General features: G+C 39.4%; 1 protein-coding gene across 34 annotated transcripts in view; it reads left to right on the plus strand.

The window, feature by feature from the left end:
• Positions 1 to 13872, plus strand: part of LOC114644948 (uncharacterized) — a 427949-nt gene that overhangs the window by 272508 nt on the left and 141569 nt on the right. For 3 of the 34 annotated variants that reach the window (XM_051925808.1, XM_051925809.1, XM_051925803.1), the window contains one exon: positions 10980 to 12452. The exons of 5 other annotated variants lie outside the window; for them this stretch is intronic. In XM_051925808.1, the coding sequence (XP_051781768.1) occupies positions 10980 to 12340 (1361 nt within the window). In that variant the 3' untranslated portion in view covers positions 12341 to 12452. Of the gene's footprint in view, positions 1 to 5869; positions 6285 to 7802; positions 8802 to 8924; positions 9037 to 9088; positions 12453 to 13872 lie in introns of those variants that run through there. 26 more of the 34 variants (XM_051925802.1, XM_051925804.1, XM_051925801.1 and 23 more) reach the window with 18 other exon arrangements.

A 13872-nucleotide genomic window follows, 5' to 3' on the forward strand; every position in this document is an offset into this window, starting at 1 on the left:
GTCATGTGACCATAATATCATACAATTCTCAGTGCTTTGGAAGATTGTGGATGCAAAGACTAAAACTGTTAAGCTTGACTTTGGCAGGGCAAATTTTGAGCAGATGCAGCAAATTCTAAAAAGGATGGACTGGGATAAGCTGTTAAATTTGGAGTCAGTCGAGGAGCAGTGGCACGGGTTTAAAAATGTTTTACATGTAATGCAAGACAGATACATACCTAAATTTGGAATAATTGGGAAATCTAAAAATGTTCACAATGGTTTAATAAAGAGGTGTAAAAAAAAAAACTGCAATGGAAACAAACAAATGAATAAGGCATATAAGAGTAGTAACTCCAATGTGAATTGTAGGTTGTATGAGAATATAAGGGCAACCATTAACAAAGAAGTTAGAGAAGATAAAAGACAGAGAGGAATATAGCAGATGAGGCAAAATACAACCAAAAGAGATTCTTTCAGTATTTTAGTGCATAAAGAACAGCTAAGGAGGAAGTTAAGCGCATCAGGAGTAGTATAAACTGGCACCAATATCGATCAAAAACTTGACAGGTGTAAGTCCTCAAAAATCAATGATTGATATAAATTTATCTTCACATGTATTGATGTGCTCTCAAAATATGTTTGGGCTGTGCCATTAAAGACCAAAACAGGAAAGATTTTAGTTTGAGTTGAGCTCTTAAGAAACTACAGGCAGACCAAACCAAAGAATTTCATAACACATTGGTGCAAAAACTTCGAAAACAGAACAATATTTTACATTTTGTCACAAACAGTGAATTAAAAGTAAGTATAGTAGAACAAATCAATAGGACGTTAAAGTCCTGTGAGAACAAAAAAAAATAAAAAAAACTGCAAACAAGATGCGGTCCCAGCAGGCAGCCTGCAATAACCCGATTTTGGTGCCACATGCTTTATATATTTGTATTTCACTAAATTATGCAAACCATTTGGTTTGACATTCGTCTACTGGATGATCACCTTCTACAATGAAGACAGACGTCTTTTCTGCAGAAATATGTTTTGTTGTTGCAGAATCCATGTTTTGCTTCTTTTTGGCATAAAGAAAGGAAATAGGAGAGTGTCACCATGGAGAGTTGCTGTTGCACACCTTAGCAGCGTCAGACTGAGACCCAGGGGATAGAGAACAGAAAAGGCAGAGAGACAGCGGCGAGGTGAAGGAGACAGAGGAGAAGTTTTCTTGCAGTTTTATGTTTATTTTTTAGTTCTCATAGTTTTAATCAATTCTTGGTTTGCTTTTAAATGTCTTTCCTATGTATATACAAATAAGATTGTGTGGATATTTTGCTGCACTTTCTCTTCCTTTGTTTATGATTTAACAATTTCATAATGCATAACACACACACAGTGGTGCAGTGGTAACGCTGCTGCCTCACAATAAGGAGATCCAGGTTTGCTTCCCGGGTCCTGCCTGCATGGAGTTTTCATGTTCTCCCCATCTCTGTGTCGGTTTCCTCCGGGTGCTCCGGTTTCCTCCCACAGTCCAAAAACATGCAGGTTAGGTGGATTGGTGATTCTAAATGGGTTAGCGCACCCTGTGCTGGCTGGGATTTGCTCCAGCAGACCCCTGTGTTAGGATATAGTGGGTTGGAGAATGACTGACTGACTGACTGATAGCACACACAGTGCAACTTTGAAAATGAACACTATATCATAATTGCTGTGTTTGGAATTTGTTTCAATAAAGTTGTTGTTTTAAGGCACCTTGTCATCTTTTGTTTTTCTCTTTTATGAATCATTTTATAACTGGAATGCACTAGGTAGGTGGGTGAGGTAAAGGGATGCACAGGGTGCCTCATTGAATCTATTAATAAAGGGCTTGGGTAGGTGGGTATGGGTGGACTTACTCAAGTGGGGAAAGGATGCAGGTGTGTGGCCTTGAATCTTTCAATAAAGATGTTGTTTTTAAGGTACCTTGGTATCTGCTCCTTTCTGAATCATTTTATTACCGGGATGGTTTGAGTAGGTTTGTGAGGTAAAGGGATTCACACATAGAAGTGTTTGTGAGCTGGGAGTGTAGAAGATTCTCTTTAAAGTCTTCTTGTACATCCTCTCTCTGGGTCTGTCATTCCTGCTCTCTGTACTGTCCATGAATGCATGCTCTGTACTCACTTAGGAGACAGGATGTCTATATACCAAAAAGTATTTGCATATATAAAATATTTCCACCTTTTGGAATTTGGCGTCCTATTGAATTGTTCTACTATATTTGCTTTTTCTTCACTGTTCATGACAAAATGTAAAATATTATTCTGTTATGGTAGTTTTTGCACCAATGCATCGGTCTGTCTGTAGTTTCTTAGGAAATCTACTCTGTCTAAAAATCAAACTAAAATCCTGAGAAACCTCTTTCCCTGTTTTGGCCCTTAATGGTACAGCCCAAGCATATTTTGAGAACACAATGATACAGGTGAGGATAAATTTATATCTATCATTGTATTTTGAGTAATAAGATATCTCTACCAAATCTGCTTGCCACTGCTCATCGACCGTTGAAACAACTGTTCTGTTTTTTTCGCTTGACATTTTCTCCACAACCTGATACATTTCTCAAGAGGCTGTTAATGCCCCCAAAACTGCCAGTCGCCTTGGAAGTGTAGTAGATTCTCTTTAAAGTCTTCTTTGATATTCTCTCCCTTTACTGTCACTCATACTCTCTGTACTGGCTGTGCATGTAGGTGCTGTACTCACCTAGGACTAGGAAGCCCTACTCTGCCCCACAGCTGACTTACCTTGTTTTCTTACAGGCCCAAGGTCATCCTCGGCTTCCATAGTTGCCTTCCCCTTTTTGGACCATGACTAAGATGGCCACTTCTCTCAGACTATGGCCCAGATGGCCGATAAGTTCCATTCGGACAACATCTGAAATGCCCAATGCCTATCAACCCACACAGAGCAGGTACAGACTAGAGGGTGGAACTTCAGCTAAGTAGGCTACATCATGGGGGTACAGAAAATTTAAGGTTGGCGAGCCTTACACCAGTAAAATTTTTGATCAAACTGGTGCCATTACACACTACTATCAGGAATAGTAAAGGAGAATTAAAAAGTACAAACATTAAAAGAGCAGTAACAATGTAAATGCTTTAAACTTACATTTTTCTGAGTTCTTTAAATGTAAGTGGATAACCTCCCAGCGGTAACAAGGACTACTAAGGTGTTAATGAGGGAATTGGAAATTGTACAGAGAGAAGTGCTGCTCAGATTAAATGTCTATATACCAAGAGAGCCTGCTGACGGGCTGCATTACCATCTGGTATGGGAGCTGCTCTGCCAGCAGCCGGAAATCATTACAGAGAGTGGTGAAGGCAGCAGAGCACATCACAGGCAAGAGTCTCCCTGCCATTGAAGACATTTACCTCCATCGGTGCTTGCATAAGACAAGCAGCATCATAAAGGACCACAGCCATCCAGCACACCAGCTGTTCTCCTTGTTACCGTCTGGCAGACGATACAGGAGTCTGGCTGTTTGGACTACAACACTTAAGAAAAGTTTTTACCACCAGGCCATTCGACTCCTCAGCAGCAACACCTGAAAACTTACATACACTTACATTACACGTACATTGCACTACTCACACACAAACTGTACCTGCACACACTCTGAATACTGACTGGAACCTGCATCTGCACTTTATGGAATATGCATCTGTACTTATAAAACATTATCTGTGCAATACTTGTCATTTGTATTTGCTGCTCATTCAACTCATATTGCTCTATAACTTCTTTTAAAACGTACATATTTTATTTTATACGGCTTGTCTATTTTTAACTTGTAATTTTTAATTTTTTTTTTTATTATTTTTTAGCTTTATTGGATCTAGGCTGAGTGACTTGTTTTTCTTGTCATACACAATTCATTCTATGTTGACCCTAGGTTAACCTACAGGTGCTGGTCATAAAATTAGAATATCATGACAAAGTTGATTTCTTTCAGTAATTCGATTCAAAAAGTGAAACTTGTATATTAGATTCATTCATTACACACAGACTGATGTATTTCAAATGTTTATTTCTTTTAATGTTGATGATTATAACTGACAACTAATGAAAATCCCAAATTCAGTATCTCGGAAAATTAGAATATCATTTAAGACCAATGCAAAAAAAGGATTTTTAGAAATGTTGGCCAACTGAAAGGTATGAACATGAAAAGTATGAGCATGTACAGCACTCAGTATTTAGTTGGGGCTCCTTTGGCCTGGATTACTGCAGCAATGTGGCGTGGCATGGAGTCGATCAGTCTGTGGCACTGCTCAGGTGTTATGAGAGCCCATGTTGCTCTGATAGTGGCCTTCAGCTCTTCTGAATTGTTGGGTCTGGTGTATTGCATCTTCCTCTTCACAATACCCCATAGATTTTCTATGGGGTTAAGGTCAGGTGAGTTTGCTGGCCAATCAAGAACAGGGATACCATGGTCCTTAAACCAGGTACTGGTAGCTTTGGCACTGTGTGCAGGTGCCAGGTCCTGTTGGAAAATTAAATCTGCATCTCCATAAAGTTCGTCAGCAGCAGAAAGCATGAAGTGCTCTAAAACTTCCTGGTAGACGGCTGCATTGACCTTGGACCTCAGAAAACACAATGGACCAACACCAGCAGATGATATGGCACCCCAAACCATCACTGACTGTGGAAACTTTACACTGGACCTCACGCAACGTGGATTCTGTGCCTCTCCTCTCTTCCTCCAGACTCTGGGACCTTGAATTCCAAAGGAAATGCAAAATTTACTTTCATCAGAGAACATAACTTTGGACCACTCAGCAGCAGTCCAAAGGCGAGACGCTTCTGACGCTGTCTCTTGACACAAGAGTGGCTTGACACAAGGAATGCGACAGCTGACACCCATGTCTTGCATACGTCTGTGTGTGGTGGTTCTTGAAGCACTGACTCCAGCTGCAGTCCACTCTTTGTGAATCTCCCCCACATTTTTCAATGGGTTTTGTTTCACAATCCTCTCCAGGGTGCGGTTATCCCTATTGCTTGTCCACTTTTTTCTACCACATCTTGTCCTTCCCTTCGCCTCTCTATTAATGTGCTTGGACACAGAGCTCTGTGAACAGCCAGCCTCTTTAGCAATGACCTATTGTGTCTTGTCCTCCTTGTGCAAGGTGTCAATGGTCGTCTTTTGGACAACTGTCAAGTCAGCAGTCTTCCCCATGATTGTGTAGCCTAAAGAACTCGACTGAGAGACCATTTAAAGGCTTTTGAGTTAATTAGCTGATTAGAGTGTGGCACCAGGTGTCTTCAATATTGAACCTTTTCACAATATTCTAATATTACGAGATACTGAATTTGGGACTTTCATTAGTTGTCAGTTATAATCATCAACATTAAAAGAAATAAACATTTGAAATACATCAGTCTGTGTGTAATGAATGAATCTAATATACAAGTTTCACTTTTTGAATGGAATTACTGAAATAAATCAACTTTATCATGATATTCTAATTTTTGACCAGCACCTGTATATATGACAAATAAACCTAAACCTAAACCTAAACCTAAATAGGCTAAAATGAAGAAAATCTCCAGGGCCAGAAAATATTTATCTTCAAGTTCTTAGGGAGGTTAGCGAAAACAGATACAAACCATTGATGTATATTTTTAGGAAGTTATTGTGCACTGGGGATCAAAATGGCAAATATTATCCTGTCATTATTTCTAACTTAGACAAGGAAATGTAATATTAGTGTTATATCATTAATAAGAACAGCAAAGGTTTGATGTTTAACTAACCACCTCCCCACTTAGGACCGAGTCAGGATAGTGAATTTTATGACAGGGACAGGGGAAGTGCATAAAACCAGTTTGGCAAGAGATTCTTTGCAGGACTCTCTCAATCAACCCTCGCAGGAAGGCCAAACTACCTAGCTAGCAAGTATCAGCACAAGAAATGGTTTTGGAGGCAGGTGTGAATGGTATTGCGTGGCCCCATTGGTCTGAAGTGTGGCTGTTTAGGAATGGTTTGAATCAGAGGCCATTTTGTAGCACAATGTCTTAAAGATGTGAAGATTTGGACAAAGAATGTATAAATTTGGTTGCTTTACCCCTCCCTATCTCTCTTTCACACCATCATGATGAAGGAGCATCTCACACACCATGAACTGAAAAGAAGACCACACTGAGAAGCACAGCCTAGCAGCCATATTGAGACAGGCACTTCGGCCCATCCTGAAGAAAGCTAGAAATGATAACTAGAGACATCAGAAGTAACTATCAAGTTTGTGTGCCACCTGAAACTACACATCAGCATTTATCAGGTTGTATGGTTGCCAATATTCACTTGTACATTGCTTATTGTTATTATTTTATTATTATTATCAATAATACATTATTTAGAGTTGTAACTTAACTCCTCTTTGTCTTCTACTCTATATAATTCCCTGAGGTTATAGATGTAGAAGGGAAGGTGGGGAGAAGTTATAAAGTATAAAACCTTATAAACAATGGTAGGTCTATGGGATTTAAGGCATTCAACAAAGGCCTCACAATAAAGAATACAAAAGGGGAAAGTAGAGTAATATAGAATTCTATCAAGACAAAACAGCAAGTAAGCAAAACGTGCAAATTAATGGAAGGAATTAATAAGGATAAGTTGAGCAGCACATGGCAAGAGAAGGAGTTTTACTGATCAGTCAGCATGGGTTCAGAAGTATTGCATACTTTTTGCCATTGATTTTGTGTTGTGTAGCACCAGGAAAGAGAAAGTGGAGAGAAAATTAGAAGATTGGAAAGGGCTGTGTAAGACAAAGGGTTGAAGATAACTAGGAAGAACACAGGCTATCTGAGGTTTAATGATGACCAGGATTCAGAAGTCAGCCTGCTGGGAGAGTCATTGAAAAGAGAGAATACATTTAAATATAGAGATCAGTGGTAGCCCAAGGTGAAGAAGTTAGACATGGCATAAATGAGAATGTTTAGATGGATGGGCACATATACAAAACAATAACATAATAAGAAATGAGGGAATCAGAGATTCAACAAAAGTGGGAGAGATGTCTAAGAAAGCACAGGGAAAGAGGTTGAAGTGGTGTGGACATGGAATGAATGTATGAGTAAAAGAGTGATGGGAATGGAAGTACAGGGGAAGAGGAAGTGAGGGAGGCCAAAGTGGAGGATTATTGATAAAGGAGAAGAAGATCTGAAGGAAAAGGGTCTTAAGGGGAGGAGGTGCAGAACTGGCTGATCAGGCACATTAATTCCACATAGAAGGGGGAAACGATGAAGAGGAAGAAGCACATTTCACCATGAAACACCATCAGAGTATTAGAAGAGGACAAAACATTTCCAAATGACTACATTAGAAAATAATAATTATATTTAAAACAATTTGAAATGTAGCGTATATAATTTTTTCAAGTTTTAATATACAGGGTGAGCCAAAAACAAATACCACATTTCAAATGTTTATTCTACAAAAACACTAAAAGATAAAATAAATTTAATTATGACACAATTAAGGGTATACAAAATAGAGTTTTTTCACTCTGTTTTAAAAATGATGAATTCAAGGTGGTGACCATTATTGCTGATGCACTCGTCGAGACGATTTCTGAACGCTCACATGACTCGTTCGGCCATTTCAAGGGGAGTAGCGGTGATTTCGTAGTGAGTCTTGGCCTTGAGGGTCTTCAAGGTTTTGAGGTCGGTGTGTGTATACCTATGACTTGAGAGAGCCCCACAAGAAGGAATCGCATGAAGCGAGATCAGGCGAACGTGAAGATCACCCGACATCGCCACGCTGGGAGGTCAGCTTCCCTGGAAACATCTCCAGCAAAACTTTCTTTAAAATATTGTTTCATTTCACTGAAATTGGATGTGACAGAGCAATTGTGATTTGGATCCAACATCCTCAAATGTTTAAAGAATGCTTAAAATTTCTAACTGAAGCACATTTTATTTATTTCTTAATTTATTTGCAGATCAGTCGTATTTAGTATTTTACAGTTGAAATTAGTTTAGACCACTTTGACGAGATATGATTTCACTTTGGTACTGAAGATTCTCTTTTTGCTGTCAAATAAAACCAAAATTATATCCACTTAGATTGGGATTTAATGGTATATAAAAAATAAAATGTGAAACCTTCAAGGAGTGAAGACTTTTTACAGGCATTGTATGTTTAGCGGGGTCTCCTGATCAGATTGGCAGAAGTCCTAATCATCCATAGGTCAGAATTAACAAAATGTTTGCAAGTCCTGCACAAAATTAGGAGCTTCTTTAACGATTTATGTTTTGAAAGTACTGGTATTCCATCCAGCCATTTATTGGATCTGCTTTATATAATATTAGGGTTATAAAAGCCAAGATCATTTGTGGCAACAGTAAGCCAAAGGCAGGATGAAGATGAAGATCAGAGTCCCTAAAGAAAAAAATGACAGGGATTTGAGGAGAAAATGCCCACTCTGCATAATGCAGAGGCCCGGACCACCTATAATACCAGTTCATTGGTAACTCCAATCTGACCAGAATGAGTGAATTTGGTGGCACTCTGTGATGGACTGGCACCCCCACTAGCACTGATTCCTGCCTTTCAGCTCATCCTGCTAAGATGAACTCTTTTTCCTTCCCTGCAGTCCAGTATTTGACTAAAAAAGAATAAAAAATGGAGAGAATTCATATTTATAATAAACTGTTGTATTTACATCATTTATGTGCTTACTTTCACAGGAAAAGATTGTCATCTCAAGATGGCTCACCTATGGAGATGGCCGCCCTGGGCCGACCTTTCCAGGTGGGGATGCTCTATGACTGTCGCACTGATTCACTCATTCCAGGTAAGAGCAAATTCAATTTTTCATGTTTGCTCTCTCAAACAGACCACCTGCTATGATATTTTGGGATCCACATTTGAACAAATTACAATTTTTTTGTTTGTTTAATTTTGTTTTAATCACCAGATGTCACTCTATGGGACTTGGAAAACCTCAAGAAAGACCTCAACATTAAACCTCAGAAGAACACGCAGGTCAACATCATCACTTTGGACTCCTTGGATGAGAAAACTTCCATCTTAAATATGACAGACCCCCTTAAAGCGAGCTTCTTGTGTGGCTTGATTGAGGTTGATGGAGCTGCCAAGTACCTCAATGACACCAAATCATCCAAACGACAGTCCAGGGTCACCCTGCACTACAGCACGACCACCAGAATGGAGCAGCTCAGCAAAAGCCACTTGGGGAATCAGAACGTCGTCTATCCAGAAGTGTTTGAGCAGAAATCGGCCACCCATGTTGTCACAGGCGTGTTGTATGGAGCTCAGGCTTTTTTTGTATTTGAGCAATGGAACTCTAAAGTGGAAGAGATCCGAGATAATAAAGAAAAATTAGAAACATTAATTAAAAAATATTTTTCTGAAGATGGAAAAAGAGACCTAAAAATGACAGATGCTGACAAGGAAACTGCTGACCATCTTAACTTCACATTCTATGGTGATTTTCTCCTTGATCACAATCCTACAAGCTTTCAGGATGCCATGCAGATTTACAACAATTTGCCAAAGCATATTGACAAAGTTAACAAGCTAGCTGTGCCCGTCCAGGTCTGGCTGTACCCGCTGAAACATCTCAACGCACAGGCTGCTCAGCTGGTACAAAAGATCAGTGTGACACTCATGTTCAAATCACAGGAAGTCCTGGAGGAATTAGACGAGCACATCATGAGGTGTAATGACATCATGAAGGACAGTGTTGTCAATAACTTTCCTATAATTAGGAAAAATGCAGATGAATGCAAATCAATGCTTAATCAATATAAATATATTTTCCGAAAAGAACTTGCAAGTGTCTTGACAAATTTCAGGGGAGGTAATGCAAGTGAAGAAGAACTGGCCAACATTCTGAAGAAGAAAGAAGAGTCACCATTTAAGAAGTGTGTCATAACAGGATGGCTGGATAAAAGTGAAAAGGAAATCACTATGCTCAGAAGTTTCTTTAATCGAATTAAAGAAATGAAACTTGATATGGTTATAAATGACCTGGATACATTAATTTACAATACTAGTATTAAAAATATTGTCTGCTTGACTTTCACTTCACTCCATGTGTGTCAGCCATACATGTCAGAAATAAAACGCTATCTTCAAGCCCCTTCTAGGAAGTCCTCATATCATCTGTCAGAGCCAAGTGAAGAGTTAATCATCGAGAATTTCAGACAGCATTACCAGCGTTTCATTGAGTTTGCTGAAATTAACCAAAGTAGCAAGACAACAACATTTTTTGTCCACTCCATCCCTGATGTTGAATATCTTGGGGCAACAATCTATTTGTATAAATGTGGGCGTCTCATCAACCACAACTTTCAGCTTCCATCGAAACCTGAGACTCTTGTGGTTGACTCCCAAACAGAAGACAGTGTAACCCTAATGTTTAGACCACTAAAGTGTGACTTAGAAGGGTACAGAGTGGAGTATAAGCGACTAGAAGATGAAGAGTGGAAGACTATCAGCACAACTGATAAAAGTGTAAAATTTACCATCACAAAGTTACGTCCAGCATCAACATATCAACTCAGACACAGAGCCGTTTGTGAAGTCGGTGTGAGTCAGGCCAGTGATACAATTGAAGTGAGGACACTGCCCCTTAAAAAGCCTACGGGAAGACATGCTATAAAAGACAAATGTAAGGAGATAAATGGTGGAAAATTAAGACTTTATCTTTTGCCTTTGAAATCACAGTTCATAAATACTGTGAAGAAGATAGAAACATGTTCCTTTGGAAACAGAACATCAATTATGGTCCTTGGAGCAACAGGTTCTGGCAAATCCACCCTGATCGATGCAATGGTCAACTACATCTTAGGTGTCCAGTGGGAGGATGACTTCAGGTTCAAGTTAATCCATGAAGAAACATCTAGGAGTCAAGCTGAAAGCCAAACGTCTGCTGTCACTGCCTATGAAATGAACTACCAAGATTGTTTCAAGGTTCCATACTCCTTCACTATAATTGACACACCAGGTTTTGGAGACACCAGAGGAATTGATCAGGACAAACAAATCACTGAGCAGATACGAGAATATTTTTCATCTCCACAGGGGGTTCAGCATATTAACGCAGTGTGCTTTGTAGTTCAGGCTTCCCAAGCTCGACTGACACACACACAGAAATACATCTTTGAGTCCATTTTGTCCATTTTTGGTAAAGACATAATCAATAACATCCTGGTTTTGATCACATTTGCAGATGGACAGCGTCCACCAGTTCTGGATGCCATCACGGAGTCTAACATACCGTTCCCCAAAGATGAGAAAGGGAGCCCTTTATTTTTCAAATTTAATAATTCAGCCCTTTTTGTTAATCATGACGAGACTAATAGCAGCGATGATCTGATGGTTGACAAAATGTTTTGGGACATGGGTGCAAAGAGCATGGAGAGGTTTTTTAAGGCTTTAGAGAAGATGGATGCTAAAAGTTTAGCACTGACTAAAGAGGTGCTTGAAGAGCGCAGGCGCTTGGAGACGGTAGTGGAAGGATTGCAGCCTCAAATCAGTAATGCACTGAGTAAACGTGAAGAAATTAGACAAACCCGTGACATTTTAAATAAGCATATTACTGACATAGAGAGCAACAAGGATTATGAGTATGAAGTGGAGGAAACAGAGACAATAAGAGAGAGCATTGCAGGCACCGGCAAGTTCATCACTAACTGTCAGAAATGCAGCTTCACCTGTCATTATCCGTGTTCTTTACCAAATGATGTGGACAAGATCAAATGTTCTGCTATGAAGGACGGGGTCTGCACTATTTGTCCCGGTAAGTGTGAGTGGAATATTCACTCCAACCAACAGTACAGATTCATCTTTGAAACTAAAAGGGTCAAAAAGACGCATGATGAGCGTAAGAAAATATACGAACAAGCACAAGGGGAACTGATGACAACTGAGCAACAGTATAAGCGGCTTCAGCATGAACTGGAGACTTTGATAAACTTGAATAAGAAACGCTTTAAGGAAGTCGAAGATTGTATAAAACGAATTAATGAAATCGCCCTCAGACCAAACCCGCTCTCCTCTCCAGAGTACATTGAGCTTCTCATTCAGACTGAAGAACAAGAGGCAAAGCCGGGACGGATGGAGCGAGTGAAGTCACTGCGGGAAATGAAGGAAAAGGCAATATTAATAGCAAAACTCAATGAGGAACTCTCACCAAGTAACCAAGATCAAGATGAAAGGAAGAAAGACTCTGGAAACAATTCTGGTTGGTTTAGCACATGTCAGGGAGCAGAAGGTAAAGCAAGTGTCAAAAAGAAAAGTCAAAAGAGAAAATCGTCAGAGACAACGTGTCCACAGAATATCAAAGTTACAAAGCAGAACTTATGAAAAATTAAAGTGAATAATGAATGAGTGTATTTTGGATCTTTGTGTCTGCACAACTGACAACATCTGTTAGAGAATATGATTTTATTATGGAATAATCAAGAATGTTAAAGTGCATTGTATTTATATTTCTTTTTATTCTAACTACTTTGTTAAAAGCATTTTTGGAAGATAAGCACAGCATTGGAGTGTAACTTTGATGATTTTTATTTTACTGTAACTTCTGATCTCTATAAAACTAACTTGTCTAACCACCATAGGAGGAAATGTTAGTAGAGACAGCAGATCACAAATTAAACTAGCAAAATTGAAAGTTGTCACCACAATAGGACAGTCTAGCAGGATGAAAGTGAAGGACAAAGTGGGTATTGCCCTTTCGCCTAGGTATTTAGTGGCACAAAGACCTTTTAGGACAGCAGATTTAAATTCAGAAATTCAGTTGTAGTTGCCAACCTGCATTCCTAAGTGAATGACTGAACGGCACCTCGTACCAACACTTTGGTCAGCTCTGTTCTACATCTGATAACAAAAAGGTGGAAATCAGAGCTGAGTGGGCACCTCGTAGAAACTCCTTCACACAAAAAGGCACCCAAAATGACATCCATGTTAAGCTAAAGTGTGACTGGATATGATGGACAAAATAATAATAATAATAAAGAGAGACTGGAGATGCATACCAGCAAATCATTTTCCTTCAAAGCTAGCTACATGAATCTCTTCTGTCTCTTTTGGGGGAGCTAAAGACTCAAAATACACTCTTTACTGGAGACCTGAAAGCTGATGAGCTGCCATTATTAGGGGAGCTGAAAGCTGATCATCCACACTTTTAGGGATGAGAAACCATCAATTCTCTGTCGAGCAAAAAAGTTCAAAAACTTTCTTTGTACTGGAAGCTACTATCCATAGAGCCTTGGAGCTGGATGAGTTGAATGAGCTCCAAGATCAGCTCTTCCAAGCCAAGCTCTGGGCAAGAGACTGAGGTCAGTCTGAGAAGACTGCTTAGCAGTCATAACTTTAAGAAGGAACTTCAGTGCCTACACTCTTCTGCCAGAAAGTACCTAACAACAAGCTGAGAAAGGCAGCATCACACCACACCACGAACAAAGGACCATCTAGTTTTCGTACTTCACAAGATGAGATTAGATGGAGTTGGTCTTGTGGACAGCTGAGACACCTGCTTTCATTTCATCTTCTCAGGGTGCTGCATGGTGCCTTAATCAGGTGGAGGTGGTGGTGGCACTGGTTGTCTCCAAAGAAGAACCAGAGTAAACAACAGAGAAAATTGGAGGTTAGTGGAGACTGTTAATCCCTGAAGAATATGATAATTCTGTGCCCATATAATCTATTAGGAATACAACTAATATGTAGCTACGAAAAACCAATATTAAAATAGTGAGCTTTTAGCACTTTTTAAAAAAATTTTCCACAGAATTGGCCTGGTGAATTTCTATAGGTAAAGTTTTCCAGATTTTAGCTGCATAACAGCAGAAAGCCACCTTAACACCTCTTTCAAGATTAACTCTTGGAATTATAAG

This window comes from Erpetoichthys calabaricus, chromosome 4, assembly GCF_900747795.2.
Source record: "Erpetoichthys calabaricus chromosome 4, fErpCal1.3, whole genome shotgun sequence".
Taxonomy (NCBI): Eukaryota; Metazoa; Chordata; class Cladistia; order Polypteriformes; family Polypteridae; genus Erpetoichthys; species Erpetoichthys calabaricus.